General features: G+C 48.7%; 1 protein-coding gene across 3 annotated transcripts in view; it reads left to right on the forward strand.

Moving 5' to 3' along the window:
• The window catches only part of LOC144604813 (uncharacterized), a 75,485-nt gene that overhangs the window by 18,579 nt on the left and 34,040 nt on the right, over positions 1-22,866 (forward strand). For all 3 annotated transcript variants that reach the window (XM_078419511.1, XM_078419512.1, XM_078419513.1), the window contains exons 5-11: positions 12,881-12,972; positions 14,859-14,996; positions 16,453-16,580; positions 16,691-16,710; positions 17,796-17,895; positions 20,980-21,080; positions 21,159-21,268. In XM_078419511.1, the coding sequence (XP_078275637.1) occupies positions 12,881-12,972; positions 14,859-14,996; positions 16,453-16,580; positions 16,691-16,710; positions 17,796-17,895; positions 20,980-21,080; positions 21,159-21,268 (689 nt within the window). The remainder of the gene's footprint in view (positions 1-12,880; positions 12,973-14,858; positions 14,997-16,452; positions 16,581-16,690; positions 16,711-17,795; positions 17,896-20,979; positions 21,081-21,158; positions 21,269-22,866) is intronic.

Consider the following 22,866-nt stretch of genomic DNA (forward strand, 5'->3'; position numbering starts at 1 on the left):
GAGATCTTATCGAAACGTATATGGTTATTAAGGGGTTGGACACGTTAGAGGCAGGAAACATGTTCCCAATGTTGGGGGAGTCCAGAACAAGGGGCCACAGTTTAAGAATAAGGGGTAGGCCATTTAGAACTGAGATGAGGAAAAACCTTTTCAGTCAGAGAGTTGCAAATCTGTGGAATTCTCTGCCTCAGAAGGCAGTGGAGATCAATTCTCTGAATAAATTCAAGCGAGAGCTGGATAGAGCTCTTAAGGATAGCGGAGTCAGGGGGTATGGGGAGAAGGCAGGAACGGGGTACTGATTGAGAATGATCAGCCATGATCACATTGAATGGTGGTGCTGGCTCGAAGGGCCGAATGGCCTCCTCCTGCACCTATTGTCTATTGCTTCGAGGCATTGAACTGTAGCAGTTTACTTTACGTTAGAGAAGTAAGCCACGCGGAAACAGGCCCTTCGGCCCACCGAGTCTGTGCTGATGAGTGATCGTCCCGCACGCCAGCACTATCCCACACACAATAGGGATAATTTACAATCTATCGAAGCCAATTAACCTGCAAAACCTGTACGTCTTTGGAGTGTGGGGGGAAACTGGCACATCTGAAGAAAACCCGCAGTCACAGGGAGAACGTATATTTATGTATATTTATTTATTTATCTCTCATCTGGACAACCAGGGGGGCTATGTGAGGATGCTGTTCATTGACTTTAGTTCAGCATTCAACACAATAGTCCCCAGCAGACTGGTTGAGAAGCTGCTGGAACTGGGGCTTAGCACCCCTCTGTGTGCCTGGGTCCTGGACTTTCTCACCGCCAGGCTCCAAGTGGTCAGGATGGGGGAACACACGTCTAGCTCCCTCACCCTGAACATAGGATCCCCCCAGGGCTGCGTCCTTAGCCCCCTACTGTACTCCCTGTACACGCATGACTGTGGGGCCAGGTTCAGCTCAAACTCCATCATCAAGTTTGCTGATGACACTGTGGTGGTGGGCCGGATCTCCAACAACGATGAGAAGGCCTACCGGGAGGAGGTGGCTGATCTGGCACTCTGGTGTCAGGACAATAGCCTCCTCTTGAATGTCACTAAAACGAAGGAGCTTATTGTGGACTTCAGAAGGGCTAAACATCCAAGGACGTACACGCCACTGGAGATAAATGGGTCTACCGTGGATAGGGTGAGCAGTTTTAAATACTTGGGGGTCCGCATCACAGAGGATCTGACGTGGGCAACGGACATTGCCGCACTGGTGGGTAAGGCTAAGCAGCGCCTTTACCACCTTAGACAATTGAGGAAATTCAGGGTGTCTCTGAGGATCCTTCATTGCTTCTACTCTGGGGCTGTAGAGAGCATCCTGTCCGGCAACATTACAGTCTGGTTTGGGAACAGCTCTGCCCAGGACAGGATGGCCCTGCAGAGAGTAGTGCGTTCGGCAGAACGCACCATGGGAACTACACTCGTCCCCCTGCAGGACCTATACATCAGGAGGTGCAGATCCAGAGCAAGCAAGATCATGAGGGACCCCTGCCACCCCAGTAACGGACTGTTCCAGATGCTACGATCAGGCAAACGCCTCTGCTGTCACGCTGCGAAAACGGAGAGGATGAGACGGAGTTTCTTCCCACAGGCCATCAGGACTGTCAACTTTTGTAACCCCAGAGACTAAATTTTTGTCTACACTATAGTAACTTATTAACTTTATTTATATGCTGTAACTGTAATTCTTTTTTGTGCACAATCCGCAGGCATTGCCACTTTCATTTCACTGCACATCGTGTATGTGTATGTGACAAATAAATTTGACTTGACTATTTATGGAGTTATTTTTAAGGATTCGCACTCTGCAGATAAATTTGTGGCTGTATACTTTAGAGATGCAACGTTGAAACGGCTCATCGGCCCAGCAAGTCCGTGTTGAGTATCGATCGCCAGTCCACACTAGCTTTATGTTAGTCCACTTTCGCATCTGCTCCCTACACACCAGGGGCAATTTACAGAGGTCAACTAACTGACAAACCCACACATCTTTGGGATGTGGGAGGGAACTGCAGCACCCGCAGAAAGCCCACACGGTCACAGGAAGAACGTGCAAACTCCATGCAGGCAGCACCCGAGGTCGGGATTGAACCTGGGTCTCTGGCAATAGACAATAGGTGCAGGAGCAGGCCATTCGGCCCTTCCAGCCAGCACCGCCATTCAATGTGATCATGGCTGATCATTCTAAATCAGTACCCCGTTCCTGCCTTCTCCCCATACCCCCTGACTCCGCTACCCTTAAGAGCTCTATCCAGCTCTCTCTTTAATGCATTCAGAGAATTGGCCTCCACTGCCTTCTGAGGCAGAGAATTCCACAGATTCACAACTCTCTGACTGAAAAAGTTTTTCCTCATCTCAGTTCTAAATGGCCTACCCCTTATTCTTAAACTGTGGCCCCTGGTTCTGGACTCCCCCAACATTAGGAACATGTTTCCTGCCTCTAACGTGTCCAACCCCTTAATAATCTTATATGTTTCGATAAGATCCCCTCTCATCCTTCTAAATTCCAGTGTATGCAAGCCCAGTCGCTCCAGTCTTTCAACATATGAAAGTCCCGCCATTAACCTACGCTGCACTCCCTCAATAGCAAGAATATCCTTCCTCAAATTTGGAGACCAAAACTGCACACAGTACTCCAGGCGCGGTCTCACTAGGGCTTCCTATCCCACTGTCTCATCTCCCTGCACCCTAGCAGGAATTTATAGAGGCGAGTTAATCTACAAACCTGCACGTCATAAGATCACATGGCATAGGAGCGGAGTTAGTATATTTGGACCATTGAGTCCCGACTGCCATTCGATCATGACTGATCTATTTTTCTCTCTCAACCCCATTCTCCTGCCTTCTCCCCATAAACGTTGACACCCCTAACTAATCAACAGCCTATCACTGCTTTAAAAATATCCATTGACTTGGCCTGCACCTCCATCTATGGCAATGAATTCTACAGATTCACCACCCTGGCTAAAGAAACTCCTCCATGTCTACATTGTAAAGCTACGTCCTTTTATTCTGAGACTGTGCCCTCTGGCCCTGGACTCTCCCACTACCGTAAACATCCCGTCCCCGTCCGCTCTATCTTGGCCTTCTATTATTCGGGCTTGGGGATGTGGGGGGAAACCAGAGCACCTGGAGGAAGCCCACTCGGGCACATGAAGAATGTGCAAATTCCACACAGGCAGCATCCCAAGGTCAGGATCGAAGCCGGGTCTTTGGCACTGTGGGGCAGCAGCTCTACCTGCTGTGCCACTGTATGCATTGTATCTGTACCCATGACTGGGCATGTTAGAGCCACACAGATAACCGAGACTGAACGATCAGCTTCAGAATGCCCTCACCAGGCAACAGTCACAGAGGAGGTTGTGTTAAATTAGTCAAAACTCATATGTTGAAAGACTGGAGCGACTAGGCTTGTATACACTGGAATTTAGAAGGATGAGGAGATCTTATCGAAACGTATAAGATTATTAAGGGGTTGGACACGTTAGAGGCAGGAAACATGTTCCCAATGTTGGGGGAGTCCAGAACACGGGGCCACAGTTTAAGAATAAGGGGTAGGCCATTTAGAACTGAGATGAGGAAAGACTTTTTCAGTCAGAGAGTTGTGAATCTGTGGAACTCTGCCTCAGAAGGCAGTGGAGGCCAATTCTCTGAATGCATTCAAGAGAGAGCTAGATAGAGCTCTTAAGGATAGCAGAGTCAGGGGGTATGGGGAGAAGGCAGGAACGGGGTACTGATTGAGAATGATCAGCCATGATCACATTGAATGGCGGTACTGGCTCGAATGGCCTCCTCCTACACCTATTATCTATTGTCTATAAAACACCAGGTGACACGAGGGACTGCTAGATGTTGGAATCTTGAGCAAAACACAAAGTGCTGGAGGAACTCTGACAAAGGTCCGTGACCCTTCTTCATCCCGTCTGAAGAAGGGTCCCGACCTGAAACATCGTCTTGTCCATTTCCTTCCACAGACGGATGCTGTCTGACCCGCTGAATTACTCCAGCACTTTGCGTTTTTTTGCTGACGATTTCAGCAACTGCAGTTCCTGGAAGAAGTTTTTCTCTTTTTTCCGACGGTAGTTCTGTGAGACCTTCTGTCACTGCTGCCCCCCCCCCCCCCATGTAATCCCTGCTGCTTGACCATGTTCTGACCCAGGCTCACTACCCTCACCCACACTGCAATCAGCCTGACGAGTCCTGACCTGAAACGTCGCCTATTCATGTTTGGGATTGGGACCCTTCTTCAGATTGATTGTCGTAGTGGGGAGAGGTCCCAACCTGAAACATTGCCTGTCCATTCCCTCCGCTGATGCTGCCTGACGTGCTGAGTTCTTCCAGTACTTTGTTTTGTTAAGCAGTAGGTGCGTAATTAATGTAAAGGGGGTCAGCAAAAGCTGGTGGATGAGAAGCAAAACATTGAACCGCACAAAGTCTCAATATAGATGAGATACCCCTTATTAAAAGGGGCGCAGCAGTAGAGTTGCTGCCTCACAGCACCAGAGACCTAGGTTCAATCCTGCGTACGGGTGGTGTAAGAAAATAACTGCAGACGCTGGTACAAATCGAAGGTATTTATTCACAAAATGCTGGAGTAACTCAGCAGGTCAGGCAGCATCTCAGGAGAGAAGGAATGGGTGACGTTTCGGGTCGAGACCCTTCTTCAGACTGATGTCAGGTGGGCGGGACAAAGGAAGGATACAGGTGGAGACAGGAAGATAGAGGGAGAACTGGGAAGGGGGAGGGGAAGAGAGGGACAGAGGAACTATCTAAAGTTGGAGAAGTCAATGTTCATACCGCTGGGCTGCAAGCTGCCCAAGCGAAATATGAGGTGCTGTTCCTCCAATTTCCGGTGGGCCTCACTATGGCACTGGAGGAGGCCCATGACAGAAAGGTCAGAGTGGGAGTAGGAGGGGGAGTTGAGGTGCTCAGCCACCGGGAGATCAGGTTGGTTGAGGCGGACTGAGCGAATGTGTTGAGCGAAACGATCGCCGAGCCTGCTTACGGGCGCTGTCTGTATGGAGTTTGGATGTTCTCCCAGTGACCACGTGGGTTTTCTCCGGGTGCTCCGGTTTCCTCGCACACCCCAAAGGCATAGAGGTTTAAACCAGTGTCTGCAGTTCCTTCCCACAGGTATGCAGGTTGACTGGCTTTGGTTAAAAAAAAATCGTAAATTGTCCCTCGTGTGTAGGGTAGGTCTAGTGTACGGGGATGGCTGGTCAGCATTGCCTCGGTGGGCCGAAGGGCTTGTTTTTGCGCCGAAACCCTAAAGTCTAAAGATGCCATCGTTTTGTTTTACCCAGTTAAAGCTTCTTATTGGGGAGGGGGTAGGGGAAGAACAATGGATGCCCCCGGTGTAAGGACAATGGACAATATCATATCATATATATATATCATATATATACAGCCGGAAACAGGCCTTTTCGGCCCACCAAGTCCGTGCCGCCCAGCGATCCCCGTACATTAACACTATCCTACACCCACTAGGGACAATTTTTACATTTACCCAGCCAATTAACCTACATACCTGTATGTCTTTGGAGTGTGGGAGGAAACCGAAGATCTCGGAGAAAACCCACGCAGGTCACGGGGAGAACGTACAAACTCCTTACAGTGCAGCACCCGTAGTCAGGATAGAGGGGGGGGGGGAAGAACAATGAACGCCTGGGCGTGGGGGGCCGTCTTGAGGGAGGTGGGGGGAGAACAATGGACAATAGAGGGGGGGGGGACAAGGGACAATGGGGGCCGCTGGGGGTGGAGGGGGGACGGGACAAAAGGGGGAGTTGGTCTGTGTGCTTTGTAACTGCGAGCACTAGCTGGCCGCTATCTGTGTACATTGGGTAAGCAGGCAAGTTTGCACGCACTCTGTGCCTTGTCCGCGTGTGACAACAAAGTATTCTGCCGTTCAATTACCTTGCCTCTCCTTTGTGGCAGTGTAATAATGATTGCTATGCTGGTCTTCCGGTGTTGCTCCTGCTCGTCTTTATTGCTGTCGGGCGGTTGGTTTCAAATTGCGCGGGGAAGCTGTGGGCAGATCACATCGGGGTTGGGCGTTTCAAAGCTTTTTCCGGTGACGACTCAGGAAGTCTTTGAACAAAGTTTAATCTGTGCCTCGCTGAAGCCCCAAAACAAATGTGGATCCTGCTTTCGCCGGGATTATGAATGGATTTTGTCGACCACACCGAGAGAAGGACCTCACTGGACTTGTTGGGTTGTGCTTTTAAGGGAGGGAGAATCAATTTGGAGCTTTTTTTAAACAAAAAACAAAAAACGTGGCCTTGAGTCAGAAGTGCCTGTACGTCGACTATGGTGTCAAATGACAGAAGTAGACTTTTCACATCCTTATCTCCGGCGACAACTTATTGCAAAACAAAGAATTGCTGAGATATTTACCGGAATGTGAGCAAACACGGCACGGCACAGCAAATAGTGAGTACAGACAGAAAGTGCTGGAGTAACTCAGGGGGTCAGGCAGCATCTCTGGATACAACGAATGGGTGACGTTTTGGGTCGAGAACCTTCTTCAGGCTGGGGGGGGGGGGGGCGGGCTACAGAGATATGGAAGGGTAAGGTGTGAAAACGAGAGACCAAACGGGGTTGCAAATCAAGGGAAATGTAGCACAGACCGTTGCTAGCTGAGGGGAAGGTGCAAAGATAAAATTTAATCAGGTGGCTGGTGGGAGAACTGGGGGGGGGGGGGGATGGGGAGAGAGGAAAAGCAAGGGTCATTTGAAGTTAGGGAAGTCAATATTGATACTGCTGGGTTGTAAGCCGCCCAAGTGAAGTATCAGTTCTGGGACAGCAGTTGCCAAACTGGCATTCTTTTTTCATGTCGTGCATGGATCTAACGTGTTGTTTCTTGTGCTCCAGACAAAACAGCTCGTTTGGGTTACAGCATAGATTTACTATTAGGCAAGGCTAGGCTAGTGTAGTTTAGTTTAGCTTATTGCCACCTGTACAGTGAAATGCTTTTCCTTGCGTGCTATCCAGTCAGTGGAAAGGCAACACATGATTACAGTCAAGCAATCCACAGCGTACAGAGACAGGATAGAAACATAGAAAATAGGTGCAGGAGTAGGCCATTCGGCCCTTCGAGCCTGCACCGCCATTCAATATGATCATGGCTGATCATTCAGCTCAGTAGCCTGTACCTGCCTTCTCTCCATACCCCCTGATCCCTTTAGCAAAAAGGGCCACATCTAACTCCCTCTTAAATATAGCCAATGAACTGGCCTCAACTACCTTCTGTGGCAGAGAATTCCACAGATTCACTACTCTCTGTGTGAAAAAAAACTTTCTCATCTCGGTCCTAAAAGACTTCCCCCTTATCCTTAAACTGTGATAAAGGGAATAACCTTCAGTGCGAGGTAAAGTCCGATTAAAGATGGTCCGTGGGTCCCCAATGAGGTAGCTGGTAGTCCAGGACCACTCTCTGGTTGTTGGTAGGGGGCGGTTCAGTTGCCCGATAATAGCTGGGAAGAAACTGTCCCCGAGAGTCTGGAGGTGTGTTTTTTTAAACACTCTGTACCCCCTTGCCGGATGGGAGAGGGGAGAAGAGGGAGTGTCCGGGCGGGGCGAGACTGGTCCTTGATTATGCCGGTGGCCTTGCCGAGGCAGCGTGAGGTGTAGATGGTAGCTCTCCTTGACTCTCCTGATTTCCAACAGGATTGGACTCTAAAGGAGGAAGTGCACAGTTCTTGCAGTGATTCGCGATCAGTTGCTTAGTCATGATGGACCGTCTGTAAATGTGAAGCAGTGGCAAATGTCCAGTGTGATTCATTCAAAAGGCAGTCTTTTTTTGAAGTGTAAAGCAAAAGTTACGTGCTCTGCACTGTTTAATAACAAGTTTAAAACTTCTTGTATAATGTGTGGGGTGTCATAGAGTCATAGAGAGTCCTACAGCACACAAAGAGGCCCTTCGGCCCATCGTGTCCGCGCCGCCCGTTACCAAACACAGTCTAATTTTAATCCCATTTTCCCGCATTTGGACCGTAGCCCTGAATGTTGTAGCATTTCAAGTGCCCATACAAATGCCTCTTAAACGTTGTGAGTGTTCCCGCCTCCACCACCACCCCAGGCAGTGAGTTCCAGACTCCAACCACCCTCTGGGTGAAAAAGTTCTTTCTCACATCCCCCAGAAACCTCCCTCCCCTTACCTTGTATCTATGTCCCCTCGTTGTTGAACCTTCCACCAGTGGAAGAAGTTCCCTGCCATCTACCTTATCTATGCCCCTCATGATCTTGTACACCTCGATCATGACCCCTCTCAGCCTTCTCTGCTCCAGGGAAAACAACCCCAGTCTGCTCAGTCTCTCCTCATAGCCGAGGCCCTTCATCCCTGGCAGCATCCTGGCGAATCTCCTCTGCACCCTCTCCAAAGCTATCACATCCTTTCTATAATGTGGTGACCAGAACTGTACACAATACTCCAGCTGTGGCCTCACCAGTGTTCTGTACAATTCCATCATTACCCCCCTACTTTTATATTCGATGCCCCGGCTAATGAAGGCCAGTAACCCATATGCCTTTTTGACCACCCTATCCACCTGTCTTGCTGCCTTCAAGGACTTGTGTACCTGTACTCCAAGGTCCCTCTGTACCCCTGTCTTCCCTAGGGTCCTTCCATTCATGGTGTACTCCCTCTCCAAGTTATTTCTGCCAAAGGCATCACCTCGCACTTTTCAGGATTAAATTCCATCTGCCACTGCTCCGCCCATCTGACCATCTCATCTATATCTTCCTGCAGCTTGCAGATCCCTTCCTCGCTATTCAATGCAGACATGGACTTTTTTCCAAATAGCACTGTTATTATCATATTATATCATATATATACAGCCGGAAACAGGCCTTTTCGGCCCTCCAAGTCCGTGCCGCCCAGCGATCCCTGCACATTAACACTATCCTACACCCACTATGGACAATTTTTACATTTACCCAGCCAATTAACCTACATACCTGTACGTCTTTGGAGTGTGGGAGGAATCCGAAGATCTCGGAGAAAACCCACGCAGGTCACGGGGAGAACGTACAAACTCCTTACAGTGCAGCACCCATAGTCAGGATCGAACCTGAGTCTCCGGCGCTGCATTCGCTGTAAAGCAGCAACTCTACCGCTGCGCTACCGTGCCGCCTATTGTAAGCCTTGTATTCTAGTTTTATATAACTTGATGGTTAAATGCCTAAGGAACAAGTTATTAATAACCTGAACCCATGATAAACTGAATCACTGTGGCACAGTGGCCTTACAGCGCCAGTGACCCACGTTCGATCCCAACTAAGGGCGCTGTCTGTGCGGAGCTTGTACGTTCTCCCCGTGACCTGCGTGGGTTTTCTCCGGGATCTTCGGTTTCCCCCCACACTCCACAAAGACCTGCAGGTTTGTAGGTTCATCGGCTTGGCATCAGCGTCAATTGTCCCCAGTGTGTGTAGGATAGTGTAAGTGGGCGGGGATCGCTGGTCGGCGCGGACTCGGTGGGCCGAAGGGCCTATTTTCTGCGCTGTATCTAAACTAAACTAAAAAAAAAAAAAAAGCTATCCACTGTTTTGATTTTTAGATTTTTAAACCCGTGATATTATATTGCAGTGTTGGTCTGCAAACACTTAATTTGTAATATGAGGTGACTTTATTCGTTGTGCGTGAGGCACAGAGACACAGCTGGTAGAGCTGCAACCTCGTTCCCCCGTGGCTAGGGCTGAATCCTGACATCGGGTGCTGTCTGAGCGGAGTTTGCACGTTCGGCCGGGCGGGCCTCCCGGGTAATCTGGTTTCCTCCCTTGTCTCAAGTTTTGTGTCGTTTGGTGGGTTAAGTGGTCACCAAACAATACGATAGAACTTTTATTTATCCCAGGAGGGAAATTGATCTGCCAACAGTCACAAAAACACAAAGTACATGAAACATGAAATTAAAATGACGAGTGGAAAGGATTGGGGGATGTGCAAAGGTTGAGGGGGTGGAGGGGGGAGTCAGTCTCAGTCTACCCCACCACAGAAGGGGGAGGGGTTGTACAGTTTGATAGCCACAGGGAAGAAGGATATCCTGTGGCGTTCTGTGCTGCATCTTGGTGGAACCAGTCTGTAGGGGGGTTTTTGATAATTTTTACCATAACGTGTATCAAGAAAAAAAACCTGAAAGTATTTAGTCTATATTGCTTGCTCAACAACTGTTTTCTATGAATTTAAAGGCATCTTGAGAGATATATCTGCCTTCAAGGCTGACCAGCCATGATCACATTGAATGGCGGTGCTGGCTCAAAGGGTCGAATGGCCTACTCCTCCACCTATTGTTTTCAAATGCAAGTCTTTGTAAACCACAAACTTTTGTCAAAGCGCTGATGGCACAGTGTATTGATATTTGAAACTAATACAACACTCTCAGTCTAGGTTAGGTAAGGGGGAAGTGCAGTGAGACCTGGGTGTCCTTGTACACCAGTCACTGAAAGTTGACGTGCAGGTATAGCAGGAAGTGAAGAAAGCTTCATAACGAGAGGATTTCAGTATAGGAGTAAAGAGGTTCTTCTGCAGTTGTACAGGGCCCTGGTAAGACCCCATCTGGGGTATTGTGTACAGTTTTGGTCTCCTAATTTGAGGAAGGACATCCTTGTAATTGAGGCAGTGCAGCGTAGGTTCACGAGATTGATCCCTGGGATGGCGGGACTGTCATACGAGGAAAGATTGAAAAGACTAGGCTTGTATTCACTGGAGTTTAGAAGGATGAGAGGGGATCTTATAGGGACATATAAAATTATAAAAGGACTGGACAAGCTAGATGCAGGAAAAATGTTTCCAATGTTGGGGGAGTCCAGAACCAGGGACCACAGTTTTAGAATAAAGGGGAGGCCAATTAAACTGAGGTGAGAGTTGTGAATTTGTGGAACTCTCTGCAACAGAGGGCAGTTGGAGGCCAAATCACTGGATAGATTTAAGAGAGAGTTAGATAGACCTCTAGGGGCTAGTGGAATCAAGGGATATGGGGAGAAGGCAGGCACGGGTTATTGATTGTGGATGATCAGCCATGATCACAAAGAATGGCGGTGCTGGCTCGAAGGACCGAATGGCCTCCTCCTGCACCTATTTTCTATGTTGCTGAAGGTACAGTGTGTCATGGAGAGAGGGTGAGCTGTATTGTCCAGGATGCTCTGCAGTTTGAGGAGCATCCTCCCCACCAAGACCGCCTCCAGTGAATCCACCTCCGCCCCCAGCCTACCTGATGAGTTTGAGATAAATTGCCCCACGGGTGTGCAGATGAGTGGTAGAATCTAATGGAGAAAGTGACAAAAATAGATTGCGTTGAGTACAATGGGTGCTTGGACTAATGGACACAGTATTTTTTGCACTAATATTATGGTTACTAATTCGTTATATTTTTCCTTTACCATTTATGTTCATAAGTTCTCGGAGCACAATTGGGCCATTTGGCTGAAGAAGTCTACTCCGCCATTCAATCATGGCTGATCTATCTTTCCCTCTCAACCCCATTCTCCTGCCTTCTCGTAAGCTGCTGCAAATAATAATTTTATCAACGTTTTGGTTCTGGTCCATGCAGCTAGTTAGAGTCATAGAGTGATACAGAGTGGACAAAAGGCCCTTTGGCCCTACATGCCCAAGGCATTCCAACATGTCCCATCTACAGTAGTCCCACCTGCCTGCATTTAGCCCATATCCCTCTAAACCTGTCCTATCCATGTACCTGTCTAAATGTTTCTTACACGTTTCGATAGTCCCTGCCTCAACTACTTCCACCGGCAGCTCGTTCCATACACCCGCCACCCTTTGTGTGAAAAGGTTACCCCTCGGATTCCTATTAATTCTTTCCCCCTTCACATTAAACGCATGCCCTATGGTTCTCGATTCCCCTGCTCTTGGCGTCTACACGATCTATTCCTCTCATGATTTTATACACTTTATCCATGTTTTGCTTAATATTACCGGATGATGTGTGGAATATTTGAGATTGTTACATGTGCGTTAATGGATGGGTGAGGTACAGAAGAAAAGTACATGTGTCGATCCTTGGGTTGGGTTCAGATTGGCTGTGGCAAGTTAAGGTTGGGTTGGATTCAAGTCTTTTTTGAGTTTTTAAAAAATTTGGGGATAAAACATGGAAACGGGCCCTTTGGCCCACCAAGTCCCTGCCAACTAGTGATCACCCTTACACCTGTTCTATCCGACGCACTCGGAACAATTTGCAGAATCCAATTAACCTACAAACCCGTTTATTCACAAAATGCTGGAGTAACTCAGCAGGTCAGGCAGCATCTTGGGAGAGAAGGAATGGGTGACGTTTCGGGTCGAGATCCTTCTTCAGACTTTTTCCATGGGAAGGAGTCCTCACCCCCCACTGATGACCCCTTCTCCCGTCTCCAACGGACCCCCTCCTCTTGGACCCCCCCCGTTTGGCCAACAAAATAAATCGATTTGTACCAGCATCTGCAGTTATTTTCTTATATTATTTAACCTACAAACCCGCACGTCTTTGGAATGTGGGAGGAAACTGGAGAACCCAGGTCTCTCGAAGTTGGGTTTTAATTTTATATCCAGTACCACGACCTCTAATGATTTGACCTCCAAGTCAGAAGCGACCCAGCTTACACCCAATAGTCAGCACTGGTCACACCAGCTAATGAATTCCACGGGCTTGTATTTCTCACAAACTAACAAAAACGGTCTAATTCCCACTCTTGCAATGAATGCATGGTCCTCCATTTTACAATATACTGATGCTGTGTGGTGTAATTTCACGTCTTCAGAATAGAGAACTAACTGGCTTTTTGTTTTTAAAAAAGATGATTTTTGCTTTAAATGAGTATTGCCATGAGATTACTTAACTTCCATTCTTCTTATTGCCTTACAGGGGTATACCTTTGCAAATATTCTGACTTCCTTCACCCCTCGCCGTGGTACCATGGGAAACAAGGCTATATCGTTGTATTTAAAATAATTAAGGTAAAGGAAGAAAGCATTTTCATTATATATTATCATTGATTGAGATTTACCGTATTCTCCCCGATCCCTGGAGTATGTGTTTTTTTAAAATTCATTGAAAGGACATCTCTGACCTGGCCTGACCACTGGACAGGAGTTCTAAATTTACCCCGGAGACACCAGGAACTGCAGATGGTAGAATCTTGCGTGGAACAGAAAAGGCTCTGTCCCTTCCATCGACTCCGTTTACACCTCGCGCTGCCTCGGCAAGGCCAGCAGCATAATCAAGGACGAGTTGCACCCCGGCCACCCCCTCTCCTCCCCTCTCCCGTCGGGCAAAAGGTACAGAAGTGTGAAAACGCACACCTCCAGATTCGGGGACGGTTTCTTCCCAGCTGTTATCGGGCACCTGCAGCACCCTACCACAACTAATATAGTGCAGCACCTACTCCTGCACCTATTGTCCAGATTAAAGGAGGTGCTGTAAAATTGGCGGTGAACCGGTAGCATTAAACGCACGTTCAAGCCACATTAAACTTCTCCCCACATTCTCTTGAGCTCCCACAGAGATCTCAGCACTCAGCTATCACTGGGGTCGCCAACTTCCTCACTCCCAAATACGGGACAAGGTGTCATCACCGCCCCCGTGCCCCACGTGACCTCACCCAGCCAGCGGCCGCCATTGGTGGAGCGGGAGCACGTGGCCGCTGGCTGGGTGAGGTCACGTGGGGCGCGGGGGCGGTGTCGTCGCCCTTTGTCCCTTATTTGGGAGTGAGGAAGTTGGCAACCCTACTAATACGGGACAAGGGCGGTCCCATACGGGACGAACCAATTTAGCCCAAAATATGGGATGTCCCGGCTAATACGGGACAGTTGGCGACCCTACCTACCAACCATCTGCAGCGGCCAATTAGCCCCTCCATCCCGCTCGACCTCGGATGTGTGAGGAAGTTAGAGCTCCCGCAGGAATCCCATACGGTCATAGGGAGAACGTGCAAACTCCACACCCCGAGGTCAGAAATCTCCACACCCAGAGGTCAGAAATGAGCCCCTCTGATCTCTGGCGTGCCGTGAGGCAGCAACTCTACCAGCTGCGCCACCCCATTGCTGGTCAGGCAGTAATGGCCATGCGAAGCCAAGCAAGGTTTCCGATACCTTTTCCCCTCGATTGGCTGGAGCCTGGTGTGAAATCTGATATTCAGTCAACAGTTTGACCCCCCCCCCCCCCTCCAGTCGATCAGTCCACTTGTGACATTACTAGACGGAGGGACTGTCGTATGAGGAAAAATTGGAAAGGCTGGGCTTGTATTCCCTGGAGTTTAGAAGGATGAGAGGGGATCTTCTAGAGACGTACAAAATCATAAAAGGACTGGACAAGCTAGATGCAGGAAAAATGTTCTCAGCGTTAGGGGAGTCCAGAACCAGGGGCCACAGTCTCAGAATAAAAGGGAGGCCATTTAAAACTGGGGCGAGAAGAAATTTTTTCACCCAGAGAGTAGTGAATTTGTAGAATTCTCTGCCACAGAAGGCAGTGGAGGCCAATTCACTGGATGAATTTAAAAGAGTTAGATAGAGCTCAAGGGGCTCGTGAAATCAAGGGATATGGGGAGAAGGTAGGCACAGTTTGTAGATGATCAGCCATGATCACAATGAATGGCGGTGCTGGCTCGAAGGGACAAATGGCCTCCTCCTGCACCTATTTTTCTACGTTTCCATGCCCAATTATGTGATTCTGTAACGTTGGTTCAGAGGAGTGTGCAAATTACATTCCTCGTATGTCGCAAAACATACTTGGCTAATAAAGTGTGATTGTGATTGTGATTTTCTTTTACTGGACTTTATATTTCTCTCTGCCTCTTTGTGTTTAAGAGTAAAAGCATTGCCGTTTTTTTTTGTTTGTTTAACAGGGTAGAGTGAAGCCAGTGATTGAAAATTACACATCTGATTTCACTAGACCAACTCCTGCCTACACTTGCCATGTGTCAACCAACAGTGATAAGGTTTCTTCCCGAAACAGCTGCCTTCAGGCTTTTGAACTGACACAGGTAGAGGCTCGTAAAAAAACATTTTTGCATTTGCCTGAAACTCGTCCTGGATGTGCATTGTCGATGTTGCTTCAACGGGTTACTGATTGTGAACGATCAGCCATGATCACATTGAATGGCGGTGCTGGCTCGAAAGGGCCGAGTGGCCTACTCCTGCACCTATCGTCTATTGCTTTTCTCTGTTGGTGTGAGTTTTAATAACTTCACCGGCAATACACTTTTCTTTGGAAGCTGTTTTTTTGTTTGGTTTCAACGAATCAAGATCGATTAAGTGTTTAGTTCAGTGTAGAGATACAGCACAAAGACGGGCCCCTTCGGCCCACCGAGTCGGCGCCGACCAGTGATCTTCGTACACTAGCCCTATCCTACACGTGAGGGACTACAGTTGCTCCACAACTTACGATGGGGGTCACGTTCCAATAAACCCATCGTAAACCCAAAATATCGCATGTCAAAAAACGCATTTAATACACCCGATCACGTGACCGGAAGCTCGCTGCAGCTCAATAGACAATAGGTGCAGGAGGAGGCCATTCGGCCCTTCGAGCCAGCACCGCCATTCAATGTGATCATGGCTGATCATTCTCAATTTGTACCCCGTTAATAGACAATAGGTGCCCAGCGTTTGCACCATCGTAAAGTCAAAAAACCGTGAGTCAAAGCATCATAAGTTGAGGAGCATCTGTATTTACAATTTTACCGAGCCAATTAACCTGCAAACTTGGATGTGTTTGGAGTGTGGGAGGAAACCGGAGCACCCGGAGAAACCCCACGCAGGTCACGTGGAGAACGTACAAACTCCGTCCAGACGGCGCCCGTAGTCGGGATGGAGAAGGGTCTCGACCCGAAGCGTCACCCGTTCCTTCTCTCCAGAGATGCTGCCTGACCCGTGGAGTTGCTCCAGCCGTGTGTGCCTTCTATCTATCACTTGCCAGGATGTGGGTGGAAGGGGATTGAGGGAAAGGGAAGAGTAGCGTGTTATTGGGGGCCAGACGGAGGGGTATAGAGGGGAGAGAAGGGGGGGGGGGGGAAATAAAGCCAAAGGGAGTGATATAGGTGGAAGGGGACAGGTTGAAGGAAGGGTCTCGACCCGAAACGTCACCCATTCCTTCTTTCCTGAGATGCTGCCTGACCTGCTGAGTTACTCTAGCATTTTGTGAAATAAACACTTTTGATTTGTACCAGCATCTGCAGTTATTTTCTTAAACTACTCAGAGAAAACTCACGCAGGTCACGGGGAGAAGGTATAAGCTCCGTACAGACAGCACCCGTAGTCGGATTCGAACCTGGGTCTCTGGCGCTGCGTTCGCTGTAAGGCAGCAACTCTACCGCTGCGCCACCGTGACCGCCCTCAATGGGGTTTACTGGTGAACTCCGACTCGTTTGAGCGAGGAGCTCGTGTTCAACATTGTTTCAGTGACCTCTCTCTCTCTCTCGCTCCCCCTCTGTGTTGCAGTACTACCTGTACGATCCTGACCAGCATGAAGGCCGGCATTGTCCCCGTCACATCTACCCGGTCGCTATTGTAGCGTTTCAGTACCGAGACTGCAAGTGCAATTCGGCAGAGTCCAGGGAGAACGACACGTGAGTTCTCATCTGTTTGGAGAACGTGCAGTTTTAGTTTTACAAATGATCCCTGAAAACCCTGTGTTTGTAACTAATTATCTTTTTTATGTCACTTTTCTCCTTGCCAGAGACGCTCCAAAAACTCAAGGTAATTTTCATTTTCTTTTAAATTCTAGCTTATTTAAGCGCTTGTCTGTATGGCTCTTGAACGTAGTAATTGTATCTGATTCCGATGCAAACGGTTATAGAGAGAAGCCAAATGTTTTAAGGAAGTGCTTTTGTCTTTCAGTGCCACTTAGAAACATAGAAAATAGGTGCGGGAGTAGGCCATTCGGCCCTTCAAGCCTGCACCGCAATTCAATATGATCATGGCTGATCATGGCTAACTTTTAAGACGAGAAAGAAGGGGAGAGGAGAGGGGAGATTTAATAGGAACCTGAGGGGCACTGTTTTTTTGGGGAGCGGCACAGTGGTGCAGCGTTAGAGTCAGCACCAGACCAGGGTTCAGTCCCGACCACGGGTGCTGTCTGTACGGAGTTTGTACGTTCTCCCTGTGACACTGGGTTTTGCCCGGGTGCTCCGGTTTCCTCCCACACTCCAAAGACGAACAGATTTGTAGGATAATTGGCTTGGTATAATTGTAAGCTGTCCCCAGTGTGTGTGTAGGATAGTGTTAGTGTGCGGGGATCGCTGGACTGTGCGGACTTGGTGGGCCGAAGGGCCTGTTTTGGCGCTGTATCTCTGAACTAAAGGGTGTCAGGTATTTGATGTGGACTGTCCAATTGGGTAACTCAGGCAGGTACTATCACAACGTTTGAGAAGCATTTGGACAGTTACATGGATAGGCAAGGTTTGGAGGGATATGGGGCAGGCAGGTGGGACTAGTGCAGATGGAGCATGTTGGTTGCAGACTTTGCAGAAGCCAATAACCTACGTAACTGCACGTCTTTGGAGTGTGGGAGGAAACTGGAGATTCTAGAGGAAATCCGCGCAGGTCACTGGGAGAACGTACAAACTCCGTACAGACAGCACCCGTAGTCGGGATCAAACAAGGGTCTCTGGCGCTGAAAGCGCTGTAAGGCAGCAACTCTACAGCTGCACCCTTGTCTTCTCCAGACTTCTCTTTAGTAGTTTGGCCGAGCATCGGTGCCTGCACCAGAGGCAGTTGAATGTATCGTTTGCATGTGCAGCCCTGCTTGCAGACTTGTTAAAACCTCAACCCCTTGTGTTTAGCCGGGCAGTACTACCCATGGCGAGGAAAGCTCGTCAGCAAATCCAACCAGATCAGCGTGGCTCTCAAGTCGAATGGCAGCGCATTGATGCCCGTGGCTTTGTAAGTGTCCCCATTTTGCTCTCGGACTGCTCGGTCGCTCTCCTTTCCTTTAAAGTCACTGATCTGAATATCTGCTTGTGTGACGCTGTTCAAATTTTACTGCCCCCCGTGAATAACCTTTAGGTGTCTTAACGCAAGCACGTGGGAACTTATCCCCAGGTGGTTTGACGTTTGAAAGCAGAGCAGAGGTGCGACCAAGATTTTCACCGTATCTGCACCTCACCGTGAAGGACATGCAGTGCTGGAGCGACTCAGCGGGTCAGGCACCATTTCTGGAGAACGTGGATTGGTGACGTTTCGGGTCGGGACCCTTCTTCAGAAGGTTGAAGTCTGAAGAACTAGCCAAGTCTGAAGAAGGTGTCCCGACCCATATCGTCACCTATCCATGTTCTCCAGAGATGCCTTCTGACCCGCTGAGTTACTCCAGCACTTTGTGTCCTTTTGTGTAAACCAATAAATGAATTTTCCTGGTATCTGTGTCTCACTGTGCATATGACATTAAACGTGACTAGGCTTGAGCTAAAGTGTATCGTGTACAGTGCAGCAATGAACTGCAGATGCTGCTTTACACCTAAGATAGACACAAAGTGCTGGAGTAATCCAGCGGAACAGGCAGCATCTCTGGAGGGAAGGAATGGGTGACGTTTTGGGTCGGACTGAATACCAGACTGAATCAGCCTGAAGAAGGGTCCCGACACGAAATGTCACCCATTCGTTCTCTCCAGAGATGCTGCCTGCCCCGCCCGCTGAGTTACTCCAGCTTGTGTAGACTGGAGACTGATTACTCGATGAAGTTGATGAAGGCTACGAAACAAAAGTTCTGTCACACTGAAGGTTACGACGGTAGAGTTGTGCTGCGCTGAGCACACTTGGCTTGGGGCTTTGGAAACTCCCAGCTCCGTTGTTGTTAATATTAGGTTGTTAGGTATTCTACAACACAAAGAATACTACAGCTTGCCCAGTGCAGAGTTACTTGAAGAGAAGGTTTTACTTCTGCTCTGGGATGGCTTTCCCCCTCCCACAACATTTATTGGCTTTCAATGAAACTTGCTGTTGTAGGTTCCAAGTCAAAGTTTCACTCCAATTTGCAAGCTCATAAGTGACAGGAGCAGAGTCAGGTCATTCGTCCCATCAAGTCTACTCCGCCATTCTATCATGGCTGATCTATCATCCCCTCTTAACCCCATTCTCCTGCCTTCTCCCCATAACCACTGACACCCGTACTAGTCAATAATTGTCAATAGACAATAGGTGCAGGAGGAGGCCATTCAGCCCTTCGAGCCAGCACCGCCATTCAATGTGATCATGGCTGATCATTCTCAATCAGTTCCTCGTTCCTGCCTTCTCCCCGTACCCCCTGACTCCGCTATCCTTAAGAGCTCTATCTAGCTCTCTCTTGAATGCATTCAGAGAATTGGCCTCCACTGCCTTCTGAGGCAGAGAGTTCCACAGATTCACAACTCTCTGACTGAAAAAGTTTTTCCTCATCTCAGTTCTAAATGGCCTACCCCTTATTCTTAAACTGTGGCCCCTTGTTCTGGACTCCCCCAACAGTTCCGCGCCTTAAAAATACCCATTGACTTGACCTCCACAGTCTTCTGTGGCAATGGATTCCACAGATTCACCACCCTCTGACGAAAGAAATTCCTCCTCATCACCTGCCTAAAGGAACGTCCTTTTATTCTGAGCTGTGGCCTATGATCCTAGACTCTCTCACTAGTGGAAACATCCTCTCCATATCCACTCTATCCAGGTTTTGGCACGTTTCAGTTTAGAAGTAAACCCTGGATGCAATACATAGCTTACAGTTACACGTTCACCTGCAAACTGTATTAACTCCTTGTGTGTAGGAAGGAACTGCAGATGGTGGTGTACACTGAAGAAAGCCACAAATTACTGTAGTAACTCAGCGGGTCAGGCAGCATCTCCGGAGAAAAGGAATAGGTGGCGTTTCGGGTCATTCTGAAGAAGGGTATCAATCCAAAACGTCACCAATTCCTTTTCTCCAGAGATACTGCCTGACCCGCTGAGTTACTCCAGTAATTTGTGTCTTAATTCCTGTGTGCTGTGCCCCAGACGGTTAGGACAATGGGTAAAGAAGATTTTCATTCCCGTGAAAGGATGTGAAAGGATGTGCCATTTTGTGCGTGTGTGTGTGCGCATGTGCGTGTGTGTGCGTGTGTGCGCGTGCGTGTGTGTGCGTTACGTTGACTGAAAACGGGCCACAATCTCCCAATGGGCGTCAATGACTTCGCATTGCCAACAGGTGGCGCAAAGTTCCCATCACGGCCATGTGCCAAGAATTGTACCCTTAACACATGTAGTCAAAGAGAGACACAAGGAACTGCAGATTCTGGACTGTTGAGCAAAACACAAAGTGCTGGAGTAACTCAGCAGGTAGGGAGGGGAGGGAGGCGGGGGGGCAGGCAGCATCTGTGTTGGGAATGGATAAGGCAACGTTTTGGGTCGGGACTCTTCAGACCTCAGTCACAGAGAGATACAGAGAGTTCTTGCGAACCGTCAACCTCCCATTGAGCTCCGCTTATATTCCTTTCTTGGACCCTTTGTACACAGTCATCCTCGGTTCATGAGTACCTGTTTGTAAGTTCTAGGAGACGAATTAGGCCATTCGGCCAATCGAGTCTACATCACCATTGAATCATGGCTGATCTATCTTTCCCTCTTAACCCCATTCTCCTGCCTGGTCCCCATAGCCCCTGACGCCCGAACTAATGACCCTCACTGTTGTTCACCTTGTGATTCTCCGGTTCACCGCTGAACTCTGTGGACCCCCCCAGTCCAAATGCAAAGTTTTGCACTGTTGAATGTTTTAATGTCACCCAGGGCCTTGCGACTTGTGAATGGCACAACAGTGGTTTGTTGTGAAATTTCAAAATCCTACTCCTTCAACATGGATGACTCCAGCTAAATATTAACGTCTTTCAGGATCTGAAGAAGGGTCTCGACCTGTGACGTCACCCATTCCTTTTTCTCCAGAGATGCTGCCTGACCTGCTGAGTTGCTCCTGTGTTTTGTGTCTGTCTTTAACGTCATTTCATCTGTGTGTACGTTTTCTATTTTCAGACCGACCAATCTTGAAATTGAACGCATGATCAAGATTGAGGAACTGAAAGTCAAATTGCCCCAGGCAGTTTTCGTACGAGAAAATTACACCCGGAAAGAAGGTATTTAAGATTGATTTGCTCCATTTGTGAAGCGACGACGTGCTCAGCTGAATCACTAACCCATCGTGTTTGTCACAGTCTGTTTGGAAGGTTTATACTGCAGTTGGTATGAGCTGGTGGAATCCCTGGAGGAAGGCAGCACCCCTCAACTGGGCACCCTCTTGGCTGAGTTGGAAGAAAAGAACTTGGTAAGAAATGCTTTGGTTATGAAGTTTGGTGGCCACCTTTGTTTCGTTTCCACCCTAGTTCAAACAGGATGTAAGAATAAACTGAGTAGTTTCGTTTTGGTTAAGGGATTCAGTGTGGAAACAGGCCCTTCGGCCTACCGAGTCCGCACCGACCAGCGATCTCCGCACATTAACACTACCATACACACACACACACACACCAGGGACAATTTACACATACACCAAGCCAATTGACCTACATACCTGTACATCTTTGGAATGTGGGAGGATACCGAAGATCTCGGAGAAAACCCACACGGTCACAGGAAGAATGTACAAACTCCGTACAGACAGCACCCGTAGTCAGGATCGAACCCTGGTCTCTGGCGCTGTAAGGCAGCAACTCTACCGCTGCACCACCATGCCGGCCTAGCCAGTAACCACACACTGGCCAGTTTATCCTTGCTGATGGGGAAAGTTATAGAAGCAGTAATCAAAGATGGAATTATTAACTGGACAGATGTGCATTGATTACTGAAAGCCAGCATGAAATTTTTAAAGGAAAATTGAGTCTAAGTAACTTGATTTTTTTAATGAAGTAACAACAGAGAGGGTTGAGTTTAGTTTAGGAATACAGCATGGGAACAGGCCCTTCGGCCCATCGGGTCCATGCCGACCAGCGATCCTCGCTATACTTGCACACATTGGACAATTTACGATTTTTACTGAAGCCGACCAACCTACAAACCTGTACGTCTTTGGAGTGTGGGAGGAAACTGCAGCACCCGTAGAAAACCCACGCGGGCCCAGGGAGAACGTACAAACTTTGTACAGACGAGCACCGGTAGTCAGGATGGAACCCGGGACTCTGGCGCTGTGAGGCAGCAACTCTACCGCTGCGCCACCGTGCCGTCCGAATTTAATGAGAGAGCAAGGTGATTGATGTGAGATACACGGACTGGGCAACTGTTGAGATGTCACATAAATGTTTACATTTAGAGGTATGGCAGGGAAACTGGCCATTCGGCCCACCGAGTCAATAGACAATAGGTGCAGGAGGAGGACATTCGGCCCTTCGAGCCAGCACCCCGTTCCTGCCTTCTCCACATACCCCCTGACTCCGCTATCCTTAAGAGCTCTATCTAGCTCTCTCGAATGCATTCAGAGAATTGGCCTCCACTGCCTTCTGAGGCAGAGAATTCCACAGATTCACAACTCTCTGACTGAAAAAGTTTTTCCTCATCTCCGTTCTAAACGGCCTACCCCATATTCTTAAATTGTGGCCCCTTGTTCTGGACTCCCCCAACGTTGGGAACATGAGTCCACGCCAACCATCGATCACCCGTTCACACCAGTTTGACCTCATCCCACTGTCTCGTTCACTCCCTTCACACACACACAATCTAGAAGTCAATTAACCTACAATCCTGCACACCTTTGGGATGTTGGAGGAAACTGAAGCACCCGGAGAAAACCCACGCAGTCATAGGGAGAGCGTGCAAACTTGCGCACAGACGTGAGCCACCCGAGGTCAGGATTGAACCAGGGTCTCCGGCGCTGTGAGGCAGCGGCTCACCCCAGCTGTGCCACCGTGCTGCCCAAAGGCCTTGTCATCACAA

The sequence above is a fragment of the Rhinoraja longicauda genome, chromosome 23 (assembly GCF_053455715.1).
Source record: "Rhinoraja longicauda isolate Sanriku21f chromosome 23, sRhiLon1.1, whole genome shotgun sequence".
NCBI lineage: Eukaryota > Metazoa > Chordata > Chondrichthyes > Rajiformes > Arhynchobatidae > Rhinoraja > Rhinoraja longicauda.